Consider the following 15,659-nt stretch of genomic DNA (forward strand, 5'->3'; position numbering starts at 1 on the left):
TGAGAAAGAACTAAAGGTCCTTGACTATGTCTAATGACTACATTATTATTATTTAGTCTCCTTTGACTGTTTTCCTTTGTGTCCGCATTTCTCACGTCTCTGATTAAACTTATCCTTTGACTGAAGTTTTCCACAGGCAAAGGCGGGCAGAGGACTTGGGGTGGGGTGGGGGGGCCTACGGTCCTGCTCCGTCTCAGCACTGCAGGCAAAGAATCCACTTGTAAGTCCCCAAAGCCTGGCACCCCATTGCCTCCTTTCAACACACACCTCTGCTGATGCCGCCCAGTTCTCCTGGACAAGGTACGGCTGTGGGTGTTGTGGGTGGAGTCTTGTCCTCTCCACCGTGAAGTCTTGTCATCTTGTCCATGTCACTCCATCCCACTGAAGCCAGGATCTCAGAATCTGGCTGTGACAATAGGTACACGGTCCGGGGCAGCAACAGTGATGGCCTGATGGGTGGACACATAACCCAGACAGGCCAGTCCCGGGCTTCATATAGGTACCCTGTGCTAGTCCCTGAGAGGGTAACAGGCAGGAAGGCCAGGGGTCTCCAAAGGGAGGAAATAGCCTGCAAGTGTCAGACATTTTTGTCTCTCTTAAGCGGCAGGAGGAAACAAAGTAGAGATATTTTTTCCTTCTCTATACAAATTTAAAAGGAGGTTTCTCTTAAAATACTGTGTTGCCTTAATGACACCTGGTTTCACCTGAAGTTAACTATTCTCAAACCTAGAGACAACCAATGCCTTTCTCTTATGGAAATGCTTGTCTTAAGCTATGCTAATGTACTATGCATTTACCCCAAACTCTGTCTTCAAGTCAGTTCCTCTTGGCTCAGAACCTACTTGACAAACCAGTATGTTATACTCAGATATTGTTCCCCTAATCTATGTAAACAAAACTATTTGTATGGTGGTCTGCCCTTCTTCAAGATTCAAGTTAATCATTTTATGGCCCAGGATGAACCATTTGGTGTCAAGATTATCCTAAAATGCATCTTATGGGTGAGGGGCCTGGTGCCATTCTGAGTTTTAAGACATTCCTTTTTTTCATTAACAGACTGCTAGTGACTGGAAAATCCCATGGACAGAGGAGCGTGGTGGGCTGCAGTCCATGGGGTCACAAAGAGTTGGACACGACTGAGCGACTTCACTTTCACTTTTCACTTTCATGCATTGGAGAAGGAAATGGCAACCCACTCCAGTGTTCTTGCCTGGAGAATCCCAGGGATGGAGGAGCCTGGTGGGCTGCTGTCTATGGGGTCACACAGAGTTGGACACTACTGAAGAGACTTAGCAGCAGCAGTGACTGGAGAAGGCAATGGCACCCCACTCCAGTACTCTTGCCTGGAAAATCCCATGGACGGAGGAGCGTGGTGGGCTGCAGTCCATGGGGTCGCAAAGAGTTGGACACAACTGAGCGACTTCACAGCAGCAGCAGCAGCAGCAGTGACTGGAAAATCCCATGGATGGAGGAGCCTGGTGGGCTGCAGTCCGTGGGGTCGCTAAGAGTCGGACACGACTGAGCGACTTCACTTTCCCTTTTCACTTTCATGCATTGGAGAAGGAAATGGCAACCCACTCCAGTATTCTTGCCTGGAGAATCCCAGGGATGGGAGCCCGTTGGGCTGCCGTCTATGGGGTCGCACAGAGTCGGACACGACTGAATCGACTTCGCAGCAGCAGCAGCAGCAGCAGCAGTGACTGGAAAATCTCATGGATGGAGGAGCCTGGTGGGCTGCAGTCCATGGGGTCGCTAAGAGTCGGACACGACTGAGCGACTTCACTTTCACTTTTCACTTTTCTGCATTGGAGAAGGAAATGGCAACCCACTCCAGTGTTCTTGCCTGGAGAACCCTAGGGACGGGGGAGCCTGGTGGGCTGCCGTCTATGGGGTCGCACAGAGTTGGACACGACTGAAGTGACTTAGCAGCAGCACCAGCAATGACTATATAACATCCAGCTGAAGACTAGCAGGGGGGTACTCTTTCTGCCCCCTTCTGATGCCTATGTCAGAAGCTTTCTCTATCTCCTTTATACTTTAATAACTTTATTACACAAAAGTTCTGAGCGATCAAGCCTTGTCTCTGGCCCCGGATTAAATTCTTCTCCTCTGGGGGCCAAGAATCCCGGCGTCTTTGCGTGATTCAACAACAACCTTTCATCCCCTTGCTCTGGGTCTCTCAGGCGGGTCATCAGCTTGGGCTGCGTGTGGCCTCAGCCCTCCTCCTGGCATAAGGTAACCCATCCACAGCAGGAGGGAAGCAGGCCAATGTCTATTTTCCATAGCAGAGCATCACAGCTTTTGGATCCAGTCTGAGTGGGCTGCCCAGTTCCTTTCTTGAGAGCAGGGTTTGCTGTGGGAGTTAAAACAACTGGAGGAAAAGATCCCCAAGGAGGAAGCTGGGGGCTCCCTAGAGGGGTGGTCACTTTCCATCCTATTTTTTGGCTATTCAAGATGTATTATATATGAACATATATTTTTTGGCTGGCAGGATCTTAGTTCCCTGACCAGGGATTGAACTTGGCCCCTCGACAGTGAAAGAGACAAATCCTAACCACTGGACAGCCAGGGAATTCCCAAGATGTATCATATTTAAAATCTATGATTATTATTTTGTTTCCAGATATTTTATAGCTGGTATGAATGCAGATTACTTTCTTATACGTAATAATACAATTGAATAGAGAGGGTCATGAGCATAATGTTCTTCCTTATTTCTTTGTATTTTGAGAGAAATTGTGAAATGAGAGAAAAACACAGTTTGAGCCCCTTCCTGGCAAGCTCCAAGGCATGACAGCTGTGTCCCAGTGCTTCAGACAGTTATCGCTTTCTTGGAGTCATCTCTGGCTCTCAGTTTCCAAATTGAGACAAGTCCAGAGTTTTCCACTTTTATCTTCTGCTTCAGTTATTTGTGATTATGATCAAGACTGCATTGTAGTTAATCACGGAGGATTTTATTCCAATCAGAGTTGCAGTACTATGTATCTTAATAGGCTGACCATCCAGCAAAGAATGTGATGGTGGAAATGGGCATCTATTTTCTAGGGAGAGAATAGGTTTTACTTTCCAGTGGCCTAAAAGACTGATGTTTATATCTTTCCTTTTCTCTTTTCTTTTCGCTTCTCTTCTTTTCACAGCTATTTGTAAGCCCTCCCCAGACAGCCATTTTGCTTTTTTGGATTTCTTTTCCATGGGGATGGTCTTGATCCCTGTCTCCTGTACAATGTCATTAACCTCAGTCCATAGTTCATCAGGCACTCTATCAGATCTAGCCCCTTAAATCTATTTCTCACTTCCACTGTATAGTCATAAGGGATTTGATTTAGGTCATACCTGAATGGTCTAGTGGTTTTCCCTACTTTCTTCAATTTAAGTCTGAATTTGGTAATAAGGAGTTCATGATCTGAGCCACAGTCAGCTCCTGGTCTTGTTTTTGTTGACTGTATAGAGCTTCTCCATCTTTGGCTGCAAAGAATACAATCAATCTGATTTCGGGGTTGACCATCTGGTGATGTCCATGTGTAGAGTCTTCTCTTGTGTTGTTGGAAGAGGGTGTTTGCTTTGACCAGTGCATTTTCTTGGCAAAACTCTATTAGTCTTTGCCCTGCTTCATTCCATATTCCAAGGCCAAATTTTCCTGTAACTTTGACATTGTACAGGAGACAGGGATCAAGACCATCCCCATGGAAAAGAAATGCAAAAAAGCAAAATGGCTGACTGGGGAGGCCTTACAAATAGCTGTGAAAAGAAGAGAAGTGAAAAGCAGAGGAGAAAAGGAAAGATATAAGCATCTGAATGCAGAGTTCCAAAGAATAGCAAGAAGAGATAAGAAAGCCTTCCTTGGAGATCAATGCAAAGAAACAGAGGAAAACAACAGAATGGGAAAGACTAGAGATCTCTTCAAGAAAATGAGAGATACCAAGGGGATATTTCATGCAAAGATGGGCTCAATAAAGGACAGAAATGGTATGGACCTAACAGAAGCAGAAGATATTAAGAAGAGGTGGCAAGAATACACAGAAGAACTGTACAAAAAAGATCTTCAGGACCCAGATAATCATGATGGTGTGATCACTCATCTAGAGCCAGACATCCTGGAATGTGAAGTCAAGTGGGCCTTAGAAAGCATCACTACGAACAAAGCTAGTGGAGGTGATGGAATTCCAGTGGAGCTATTTCAAATTCTGAAAGATGATGCTGTGAAAGTGGTGCACTCAATGTGCCAGCAGATTTGGAAAACTCAGTAGTGGCCACAGGACTGGAAAAGGTCAGTTTTCATTCCAATCCCAAAGAAAGGCAATGCCAAAGAATGCTCAAACTACCACACAATTGCACTCATCTCACATGCTAGTCAAGTAATGCTCAAAATTCTCCAAGTCAGGCTTCAGCAATATGTGAACCGTGAACTTCCAGATGTTCAAGCTGGTTTTAGAAAAGGCAGAGGAATCAGAGATCAAATTGCCAACATCCACTGGATCATGGAAAAAGCAAGAGAGTTCCAGAAAAACATCTATTTCTACTTTATTGACTATGCCAAAGCCTTTGACTGTGTGGATCACAAAAAACTGTGGAAAATTCTGAAACAGATGGGAATACCAGACCACCTGACCTACCTCTTGAGAAATTTGAATGCAGGTCAGGAAGCAACAGTTAGAACTGGACATGGAACAACAGACTGGTTCCAAATAGGAAAAGGAGTACATCAAGGCTGTATATTGTCACCCTGCTTATTTAACTTATATGCAGAGTACATCATGAGAAACGCTGGGCTGGAAGAAACACAAGCTGGAATCAAGATTGCTGGGAGAAATCTCAATAACCTCAGATATGCAGATGCCACCACCCTTAGGGCAGAAAGTGAAGAGGAACTAAAAAGCCTCTTGATGAAAGTGAAAGTGGAGAGTGAAAAAGTGGGCTTAAAGCTCAACATTCAGAAAACGAAGATCATGGCATCCGGTCCCACCACTTCATGGGAAATAGATGGGGAAACAGTGGAAACAGTGTCAGACTTTATTTTTCTGAGCTCCAAAATCACTACAGGTGGTGACTGCAGCCATGAAATTAAAAGACGCTTACTCCTTGGAAGGAAAGTTATGTCCAACCTAGATAGCATATTCAAAAGCAGAGACGTTACTTTGCCAACAAAGGTCCGTCTAGTCATGGCTATGGTTTTTCCTGTGGTCATGTATGGATGTGAGAGTTGGACTGTGAAGAAGGCTGAGCGCCAAAAATTGATCTTTTGAATTGTGGTGTTGGAGAAGACTCTTGAGAGTCCCTTGGATTACAAGGAGATCCAACCAGTGCATTCTGAAGGAGATCAGCCCTGGGACTTCTTTGGAATGAATGATGCTAAAGCTGAAACTCCAGTACTTTGGCCACCTCATGAGAAGAGTTGACTCATTGGAAAAGACTCTGATGCTGGGAGGGATTGGGGGCAGGAGGAGAAGGGGACGACAGAGGATGAGATGGCTGGATGGCATCACTGACTCGATGGACTTGAGTCTGAGTGAACTCCGGGAGTTTGTGATGGACAGGGAGGCCTGGCGTGCTGTGATTCATGGGGTCGCAAAGAGTCGGACACAATTGAGCGACTGAACTGAACTGAAAAGACTGATGACTCTCTTGTTCTTCAGGCGGTGGCTCCAAAGAATGAGGCATGTTCCAGGCAGGTAAGCAGGCATGGCCGGAGCAAGGCATCACCAGCTTCATCAGCAGAGAGGCTGAGGCACTAGTACATTGAACGTCTTTGCATCCCGGCCAGGAGGGGGCGCAGGCACATGTCCTCCGACTATTGACCCCGAGCGTCCTGCTTGGCCCTCAGTGGCCGGCAGGTGGCGCCAGAACCTTCTTGGTCTCTGCACGGGCGCATGCGCACCTCTCCGGCGTCCTTGGCAACGGAGCGGCTTTTTCCCTCAGGAAGACCGAGGGCCAGCCATGGTGGCTCTGGGGCAGTGCCTGGGGTGGTGGCGTCCGAGGCGGCAAAGCGCTTCCGGCTACGCCGCTCGTCTGAGGAGGTGATCATGTGAAGGGGCTGGTTGTGCAGCGGGAGCCGGTGCGAGAGCTGGGACGGAGGTCTTGCTGCCGAGATGTCTGTCATGGGCAGGGTGGTTTGTGCGGGATGGCAACCCACTCCAGTATTCTTGCCTGGAGAATCCCAGGGACGAGGGAGCCTGGTGGGCCGCCGTCTCTGGGGTCGCACAGAGTCGGACACGACCGAAGCGACTTAGCAGCAGCAGCACAGATGTGTCGTCGTGGAGGGAGATGTGGTGCTGGGGACCCCGCAGCCTGGGGAGAGGGATGAGCGGGACTAGGGACCGGCCTGGGGAGACGCAGGATCCCTGGGCAGAAGGGAGAGTTTACAGTTATCCCCGTTCTTCCGTTACTGTTTGTTCACTTGCCCTCAAAATGTTATAAAAAATATCTGTTTTCCTTAGTGACTGAGAGTGTTTGCCTCCTCTTGTCCATAGGGCACTGAACTATTCAGTCACTGGTGCAAAGATGTTTACTAAATTCCTGGTATGTGCGGACAATACGGATAGAATGGAATAGTAGTTGAAAAAATACTGAAAAAGTAAAGAGGAAGTGTGTTACATTATTTTAATATTTTAAGTATGCAAAACCCAGAATTTTCTATAACTTTAATTTCCTGACTTTAAAGGAATGCAAATTATCTAAAATATACTTAATATACTTCTTAACCTCATTTCCAGATTAAGATGCTTGGGAAAGGAGCTTATTGAAAAATAAGATTATAGACATTCTAATTTACCATTCAAATAGAGATATACAAAATTAATCTAAATGCCTTCAGATATTGAAGTTATTAGGAGAAAGTTTATAATTTACAAAAGTATTTAAAAAAATACTAGCCATGCTTGACAGTTTCTTTTAACACAGTGACCATCTTAGATATGTATAAATATTAGATCACTGAAACATCTTTTGCAGGATTACAATGCAACTAGACATGTTAAAATAATAATATCCAGGTCACTACCAAGTTTTTATAAGAATATAGTGAAAATACTGCAAATCACTTTTAGAAGATCCAAAGACAGTTGTGATTAAAAAAAAAAATACTAGCCTTGCCTATTAAGACAATTTAAGATGAAATATAGTAAAACTCAAAACTTTAGCATATTTAAGAGCCGAGACAATGGCTGCTTTTTGTAAATTAGACACTTTTGTTGCAAATTAGAAACTTTTGTAAATTATAAACTTTCTCCTAATAACTTAAATATCTGAAAGCATTTAGGTTAATTTTGTATATCTCTATTCAAATGGAAAATTAGAATGTCTATAATTTTATTTTTTAATAAGCTCCTTTCCCAAAAGAATTGGTATTTTTATATGTAGTTCTTCATTCCCCATTTCTTTCCTTTTCCTTTTTTTATTTTTTATATCAGAAAATGTATGTCTGTTTCTTGTTAAACCTTTTCATTCTTCTAACGTATTTCAGGAGGTACATTCTCTTCCTGTAAACAAGGAGAGAGCCCTTCTAATAAGCATGCATTATATATATGATCAGGAATTTTCCAAGGAGCACTTAACAGTTTCCACTTGGCTTACAGTATCATCTTGTCTTGAATCCTGCACAAATATTTGTACAATAATGTCCTTTTACCAATGTGCTTCTGATTTCACCATGGTATATTTCCTAATATGACTTTATTTTATCTTATTTTTTCATATCATTTTATTTTTTTTTATTGGAGTATAGTTGCCGTACACTGCTGTGTCAGTTTCTGCTGCAACCCACTCCAGTATTCTTGCCTGGAGAATCCCAGGGACAGAGGAGCCTGGTGGGCTGCCATCTATGGGGTCGCACAGAGTCGGGCACGACTGAAGCAGCTTAGCAGCAGCATCGCCCTATATACTCCTGTTTTTGAATTTCCTTCCTATCTAGGTTACTACAGGGCACCAAGTAGAGTTCCCTGTGCTATGCACTAGGTTCTTCTTCTTAGTTATCTATTTTATACATAGTAGCATATATCTAGGGCTTCCTGGGTGGTACTAGTGGTAAAGAATTGCCTGCAGTGCAGACACAAGAGATGTGGGTTCGATACCTGGGTCGGGAAGGTCCCCTGGAGGAGGGCATGGCAACCCACTCCAGTATTCTTGCCTGGAGAATCCCATGGACAGAGGAGCATGATGGGCTACAGTCCATAGGGTTGCAGAGAATCAGACATTACTGAAGCAACTTCTCACGCATGCGGTGTATATATGTCAATCCCAATCTCACAATTCATCCCACCCCATTTACCCCCTTAGTGTCCATATATTTCTTCTCTACATCTGTGTCTCTATTTCTACTTTGCAAATAAGATCATATATACCATTTATCTAGATTTCAAATAATGATTTTATTTAAAATATTAATCTAATAATACAGTATTTTTTACTTTGTTTTGTATCATATACTAATATATGCTTTAAGAGGATACATATTAATATTTACTAAATGTAGTTAATTTGCATGAGATGGTAGCTGATTGCATTTCATCTTGATGCCCATTGGGCATTCTTATTAGTGTTTAAAGTACTTTTTAGAACAGATACGAAAATATCTCCCATCAGGAAGCTTCCATTAGCCTCTTATCCTTATCTGTCAGAGGACAGACAGAATGAAAATCACAGTCACAGAAAACTAATCAACCTGATCACATGGATCACAGCCATGTCTAACTCAATGAAACTATGAGCCATGACATGTAGGCCCACTCAAGACGGACAGGTCATGGTGGAGAGGTCTGACAGAATGTGGTCCACTGGAGAAAGGAATGGCAAACCACTTTATTATTCTTGCCTTGAGAACCCCATGAACAGTATGAAAAGGCAAAAAGATAGGACACTGAAAGATGAATGCCCCAGGTCAATAGGTGCCCAATATGCTACTGGAGATCAGTGGAGAAATAACTCCAGAAAGAATGAAGGGATGGAGCCAAAGCAAAAACAACTCCCGGTTGTGGATGGGACTGGTGATGGAAGCAAGGTCCGATGCTGTAAAGAGCAGTATTGCATAGGAACCTGGAATGTTAGGTCCATGAATCAAGGCAAATTGGAAGTGGTCAAACAGGATATGGCAAGAGTGAACATTGACATTCTAGGAATCAGTGAACTAAAATGGACTGGAATGGGTGAATTTAACTCAGATGACCATTATATCTACTACTGTGGTCAAGAATCCCTCAGAAGAAATGGAGTAGCCATCATGGTCAACAAAAGAGTCCATAATGCAGTACAATTTCAAAAACGACACAATGATCTTTGTTCGTTTCCAAGGCAAACCATTCAATATCACAGTAATCCAAGTCTATGGCCTGACCAGTAATGCTGAAAAAATTGAAGTTGAATGGTTCTATGAAGACCTACAAGACCTTCCAGAACTAACACCCCCAAAAGATGTCCTTTTCATTATAGGGGACTGGAATGCAAAAGTAGGAAGTCAGAAACACCTGGAGTAACACGCAAATTTGGCCTTGGAGTACAGAATGAAGCAGGGCAAAGGCTAATAGAGTGCTGCCAACAGAACACACTGGTCATAGCAAACACCCTCTTCCAACAACACAAGAGAAGACTCTACACATGGACATCACCAGATAGTCAACACTGAAATCAGATTGATTATATTCTTTGCAGCCAAAGATGGAGAAGCTCTATACAGTCAGCAAAAACAAGACCGGGAGCTGACTGTGGCTCAGATCATGAACTCCTTATTGCCTAATTCAGACTTAACTTGAAGAAAGTGGGGAAAACCACTAGACCATTCAGGTATGACCTAAATCAAATCCCTTATGACTATACAGTGGAAGTAAGAAATAGATTTAAGGGCCTAGATCTGATAGACAGAGTGTCTGATGAACTATGGATGGAGGTTTTTGACATTATACAGGAGACAGGGATCAAGACCATCCCAAAGAAAAAGAAATGCAAAAAAGCAAAATGGCTCTCTGAGGAGGCCTTACAAATGGCTGTGAAAAGAAGAGAAGTGAAAAGCAAAGGGGAAAAGGAAAGATACCCATTTGAATGCAGAGTTCCAAAGAATAGCAAGGAGAGATAAGAAAGCCTTCCTCAGTGATCAATGCAAAGAAATAGAGGAAAACAATAGAATGGGAAAGACTAGAGATCTCTTCAAGAAAATTAGTGATACCAAAGGAACATTTCATGCAAAGATGGGCTCAATAAAGGACAGAAATTGTATGGACCTAACAGAAGCAGAAGATATTAAGAAGAGGTGGCAAGAATACACAGAAGAACTGTATAAAAAAGATCTTCACGACCCAGATAATCACAATGGTGTGATCACTCACACTCACCTAGAGCTGGATATCCTGAATGTGAAGTCAGTGGGCCTTAGAAAGCATCACTACGAACAAAGCTAGTGGAAGTGATGGAATTCCAGTTGAGCTATTTCAAATCCTAAAAGATGATGCTGTGAAACTGCTGCACTCAATATGTCAACAAATTTGGAAAACTCAGCAGTGGCCACAGGACTGGAAAAGGTCAGTTTTCATTCCAATCCCAAAGAAAGGCAATGCCAAAGAATGCTCAAACTACCACATAATTGCACTCATTAAAGTAATGCTCACAATTCTCCAAGCCAGGCTTCAGCAGTTTGTGAACTGTGAACTTCCAGATGTTCAAGCTGGTTTTAGAAAAGGCAGAGGAACCAGAGATCAAATTGCCAACATCTGCTGGATCATGGAAAAAGCAAGAGAGTTCCAGAAAAACATCTATTTCTGCTTTATTGACTATGCCAAAGCCTTCGACTGTGTGGATCACAAAAAACTGTGGAAAATTCTGAAGGAGATGGGAATACCAGACCACCTGACCTGCCTCTTGAGAAACCTGTATGCAGATCAGGAAGCAACAGTTAGAACTGGACATGGAACAACAGACTGGTTCCAAATAGGAAAAGGAGTACATCAAGGCTGTATATTGTCACCCTGCTTATTTAACTTATATGCAGAGTTCATCATGAGAAACGCTGTACTGGAGGAAGCACAACTGGAATCAAGATTGCTGGGAGAAATCTCAATAACCTCAGATATGCAGATGACGCCACCCTTATGACAGAAAGTTAAGAAGAACTAAAGAGTCTCTTGATGAAAATGAAAGAAGAGAGTGAAAAAGTTGGCTTAAAGCTCAACTTTCAGAAAACTAAGATCATGGCATCTGGTCCCATCACTTCATGGCAAAAAGATGGGAAACAGTGGAAACAGTGGCTGACTTTATTTTGGGGGGCTCCAAAATTGCTGCAGATGGTGATTGCAGCCATGAAATTAAAAGATGCTTACTCCTTTGAAGGAAAATTATGGCCAACCTAGACAGCATATTAAAAAGCAGAGACATTACTTTGTCAACAAAGGTCCATCTAATCAAGGCTGTGGTTTTTCCAGTAGTCATGTATGGATGTGAGAGTTGGACTATAAGGAAAGCTGAGCACTGAAGAATTGATGCTTTTGAACTATGGTATTGGATAAGAGTCTTGAGAGTCCCTTGGACTGCAAGGGGATCCAACCAGTCCATCCTAAAGGAGATCAGTCCTGGGTGTTCATTGGAAGGACTGATGTTGAAGCTGAAACTCAATACTTTGGCCACCTGATGCGAAGAGCTGACTCATTTGAAAAAACCCTATGCTGGGAAAGATTGAAGGCAGGAGGGGAAGGGGACAATAGAGGATGAGATGGTTGGATGGCATCACTGACTCAATAGATTTGGGTTTAGGTTGACTCTAGGAGTTGGTGATGGAGAGGGAGGCCTGTCCTGCTGTGGTTCATGGAGTCACAAAGAGTCAGACATGACCTAGTGACTGAACTGAACTGATATTCGTCAGGTATATTTGTCTAGTCAAATACCAACAGGCAAATTTGGCCTTGGAGTACAAAATGAAGCAGGGCAAAGGCTAACAGAGTTTTGCCGAGAGAATGCACTGGCCATAGCAAACACCTTCTTCCAACAACACAAGAGAAGATTTTACGCATGGACATCACCAGTTGGTCAATCCCGAAATCAGATTGATTATATTCTTTGCAGCCAAAGATGGAAAAGCTCTATACAGTCAGCAAAAATAAGAATGGGAGCTGACTGTGGCTCAGATCATTAATTCTTTATTGCAAAATTCAGACTTAAATTGAGGAAACTAGGGAAAACCTCTAAACCATTCAGGTATGACCTAAATCAAATCCCTTATGATTATACAGTGGAAGTGACAAATAGATTCAAGGGATTAGATCTTATAGACAGAGTGCTTGAAGAACTAGGGCGGAGGTTTGTGACATTGTACAGGAGGCAGTGATCAAGACCATCCCCAAGAAAAAGAAATGCAAAAAGGTAAAATGGATGTCTGAAGAGGCCTTACAAATAACTGAGAAAAGTAGAGAAGCTAGAGGCAAAGGAGAAAAGGAAAGATATATCCATCTGAATGCAGAGCTCCAAAGAATAGCAAGGAAAGATAAGAAAGCCTTCCTCAGCGATCAATGCAAAGAAATAGAGGAAAACAATAGAATGGGAAAGACTAGAGATCGCTTCAAGAAAATTAGTGATACCAAAGGAACATTTCATGCAAAAATAAGCTCAATAAAGGACAGAAATAGTATGGACCTAACAGAAGCATAAGAGATGGCAAAAATACACAGAAGAACTATACAAAAAAGATCTTTATGACCCAGATAACCATGATGGTGTGAATAGTCACCCAGAGCCAGACATCCTGGAATGTGAAGTCAAGTGAACTTTAGAAAGCATCTTCGTACTCTCTTAATGGTATTTCCCATTGTGGTTTTAAATGAAATTCTAGGTAATGAACAGTTTTCCTTCGTCTCAAATGAAAACTTGCTGGTGGGCCCGATAGTTTGATACTTTCCTCTCACATAATAAAGTGTACTTAGATGAAGTGAAATAAGCCTTACAGAAAGGATACACAGGTATGATTTCACTCACATAAGTTGTAGAACAGGCAAAACTAATTTATGGTAGAAAAAAAATGAGAGTGATGTTTGCCTCTGGGAGCATGATGACAGACAGTGACCGGAGAGGAACGTGAAGGAACTTTCTGGATCAATGATAGTGTTCTATATTTTTGTTGCAGGAAGGGGGACCCCTTCCTGGGCCCTAGACTGAGCTCTTGTCTAACACTCAGAAATGGATTGTCTAACAAGAAACACAGTGCTGACAAAGCAAGAGACTATTGTGAAGGGGCACCCCAGTGGAGAGCAGGAGGGTAAATGAACCCAGGAGACATGTCTACCATGTGGCTTGCAGTCTCTGGTTTTAGGTGATGTACTGTCCAGATTCTCTCTGATCAATCATTCTGGCTCAAGGTCCTTCCTGTGGTATACACATTGCTTAGCCAAGATGGATTCCAGCAAGGAGGATTGTGGGAGATTGGTAGGGCTTTTGGCATCTCTGGTTGACCTTTCCCGAACTCCTGTGGTTGGTGGTGGCTTGTTAGTTCCATGTTCCTTACCAGGACCTCCTGATGTAAAAGTAACTGGTGCAGATGATTACTATGGTGCCTGGCCCAGGGTGAGTGGTTTCAGTCAGTGTTTCCCTAAGATAGGGATCTGGGTTGTACAGGTACATGTACTTGTTGAAACTTACAGTTGGTATATTTAAGATTTTGCATTTTATTATAAATAAATTTTATTCCAAAGAAATAATAAAACTGTAAGCAAATGTTGAACTGTACTTAATAATATTCCATAACATCTTACAGAAACACCAGAATGAACTTTTTGGCCAATCCAATATATACTCTGAAATATTCAGTGAGAAGCATATGAATGCCTGCAACTTACGTTGAACGGCATCCAAAAATCATTCAGGTTGCTGGATAGAGTAGTGGAAGGAGAGCTAGCTCTGTGATAAAATGGCTAGAGTAAAATGCTGTGGAAAAAATCTAGGTAGGGAGTACTCGAGAGCTCACTGTAAAAAACAGTATTTTCACCTTATGTTTTCAGTTTCATTAAAAATGGGCAGAAATAAGTTGAAAGTCCTTGAAAAGTCCTTTAAAGTTCGGCGAGGCTAAAAGAAGGCTAGCTTCTCTTGCTCTGCTGTGCTGTGCTTAGTCGCATAGGACTGTTTGCAACCCCATGGACTGTAACTCGCCAGGCTCCTTGATCCAGGGGATTCTCCAGGCAAGAATACTGGAGTGGGTTGCCATGCCCTCCTCCAGGGGACCTTCCCAACCCAGGAATTGAACCCAAGTCTCCTGCGTTGCAGGTGATTCTTTACTGTCTGAGTCACTAGGGAAGCCCAAGAATACTAGAGTGGGTAGCCTATCCCTTCTCCAGAGGATCTTCCCGACCCAGGAATCAAACTGGGGTCTCCTGTATTGCAGGCGGATTCTTTACCAGCTGAACCACCAGAGACGCCCCTCTTGCTCTGCAGCCACCTGTTTCTGCAGATCCTTTCTCAATCTGTGTCTTCCTGTCCTGCGGCTGCCCATGCAGGAGAGCGGCTTCCTCCCTCCTAGCCAGGAGCTTGTGTTCCCGAGCAGGCTTCTGTGTCTTGACTGGTTGGCCTGGTGTAGGAGGACTGAGTCCTCACCTACTGCCTGCGGTGACTCCAGGAAAGGCTAGGCACTTAGCCTTCTTCTCCCAGCCTGTGTCATCCAGCCTGCCCAGCCTGCCTGGGGGAGGCATCTCTGCCCCATGCCGCTTTCCTGGGTGCCGTCCAACTCTGCACTCCTGCCATCTCCAGGGGCTTCCTAGCTGACCATTTAATATACATGGCCTTGATTAATGGAAAACATCTGGCCTTGTGCTCCCTGGCAGAATACTTTGGAGAGCAGAGGTGAAACTGAGAAAGAAACGTCTGTTCCAAATAAATGAGCAGAAACTGTGCAAGATGGTGAAAGATGGCTGGGAGGTTGAGAGAGAGAGAGAGGGAGAAAGAATCTGTAGGAGCAGAGGTTACTAAAGAACCTGGAAAAGACAGCCCTCAAACACTCTCACTTTCAAGGGAGTTTCAAACTGCAAGACACCACTTTTTACCTGCCAGATTGTAAAAACAAAAGAAATTTTAAGTGATAATATTCAATGCTGGCAAGGAGGTGATAGTGAAAAGGCACTATTGTACATTAGCAGTAAGAACTTTTCATGGAAATGATTTAAAAATATGTATAAAAGATGATAAATTTTGAATCAATAAATTACGTTCTAAGTGAAAAATCAAAATGTTTTCAAAGATCTGTATATAAAGATGTTTAACAAATTATCATAATAATAGCAAAAAGTAGATATTGTCTATCAGGGTACTAATTATAGTCCAACAAAGTGATGCAACTATTATGCAGACATTTTTCATGAAATGATTTTAGGAAAAGAGAATCAGGTTACAGAATTTCATATACAATGTGATTCCCATTATATGCTATAAGACTCTGAGAGTTGTTCTCTTTTTCACATTTCTGGCATTTCCCAAGTTTTCTGCAATGCATGCACATTGTTTTTCAAATCAGAAAAGAATTTGTTTAATTTTTTAGTATTTATTTCATTTTTGGCTGTGCTGGGTCTTCACTGCTTTGCATGGGCTCTCTCTGGTTTCTGAGAGCAGGGGCTACTCGCGATTGTGGTGCGCCGGCTTAACGCGGTGGCTTCTCTTGTTGTAGAGCATAGGCTCTGGGAAGCTCGGACTTCAGCAGTTGCAGCATGTGG

General features: G+C 43.0%; 1 protein-coding gene across 2 annotated transcripts in view; it reads left to right on the plus strand.

The window, feature by feature from the left end:
* Nucleotides 1-5,639: 5,639 nt before the first annotated feature.
* Nucleotides 5,640-15,659, plus strand: part of C2H2orf76 (chromosome 2 C2orf76 homolog) — a 105,573-nt gene continuing 95,553 nt past the window's right edge. Inside the window, exon 1 of one of the 2 annotated variants that reach the window (XM_070389344.1) lies at nt 5,640-6,014. In XM_070389344.1, the coding sequence (XP_070245445.1) occupies nt 5,868-6,014 (147 nt within the window). In that variant the 5' untranslated portion in view covers nt 5,640-5,867. The remainder of the gene's footprint in view (nt 6,015-15,659) is intronic. The other variant, XM_070389363.1, reaches the window with a different exon arrangement.

This window comes from Bos mutus, chromosome 2 (genome assembly GCF_027580195.1).
Source record: "Bos mutus isolate GX-2022 chromosome 2, NWIPB_WYAK_1.1, whole genome shotgun sequence".
NCBI lineage: Eukaryota > Metazoa > Chordata > Mammalia > Artiodactyla > Bovidae > Bos > Bos mutus.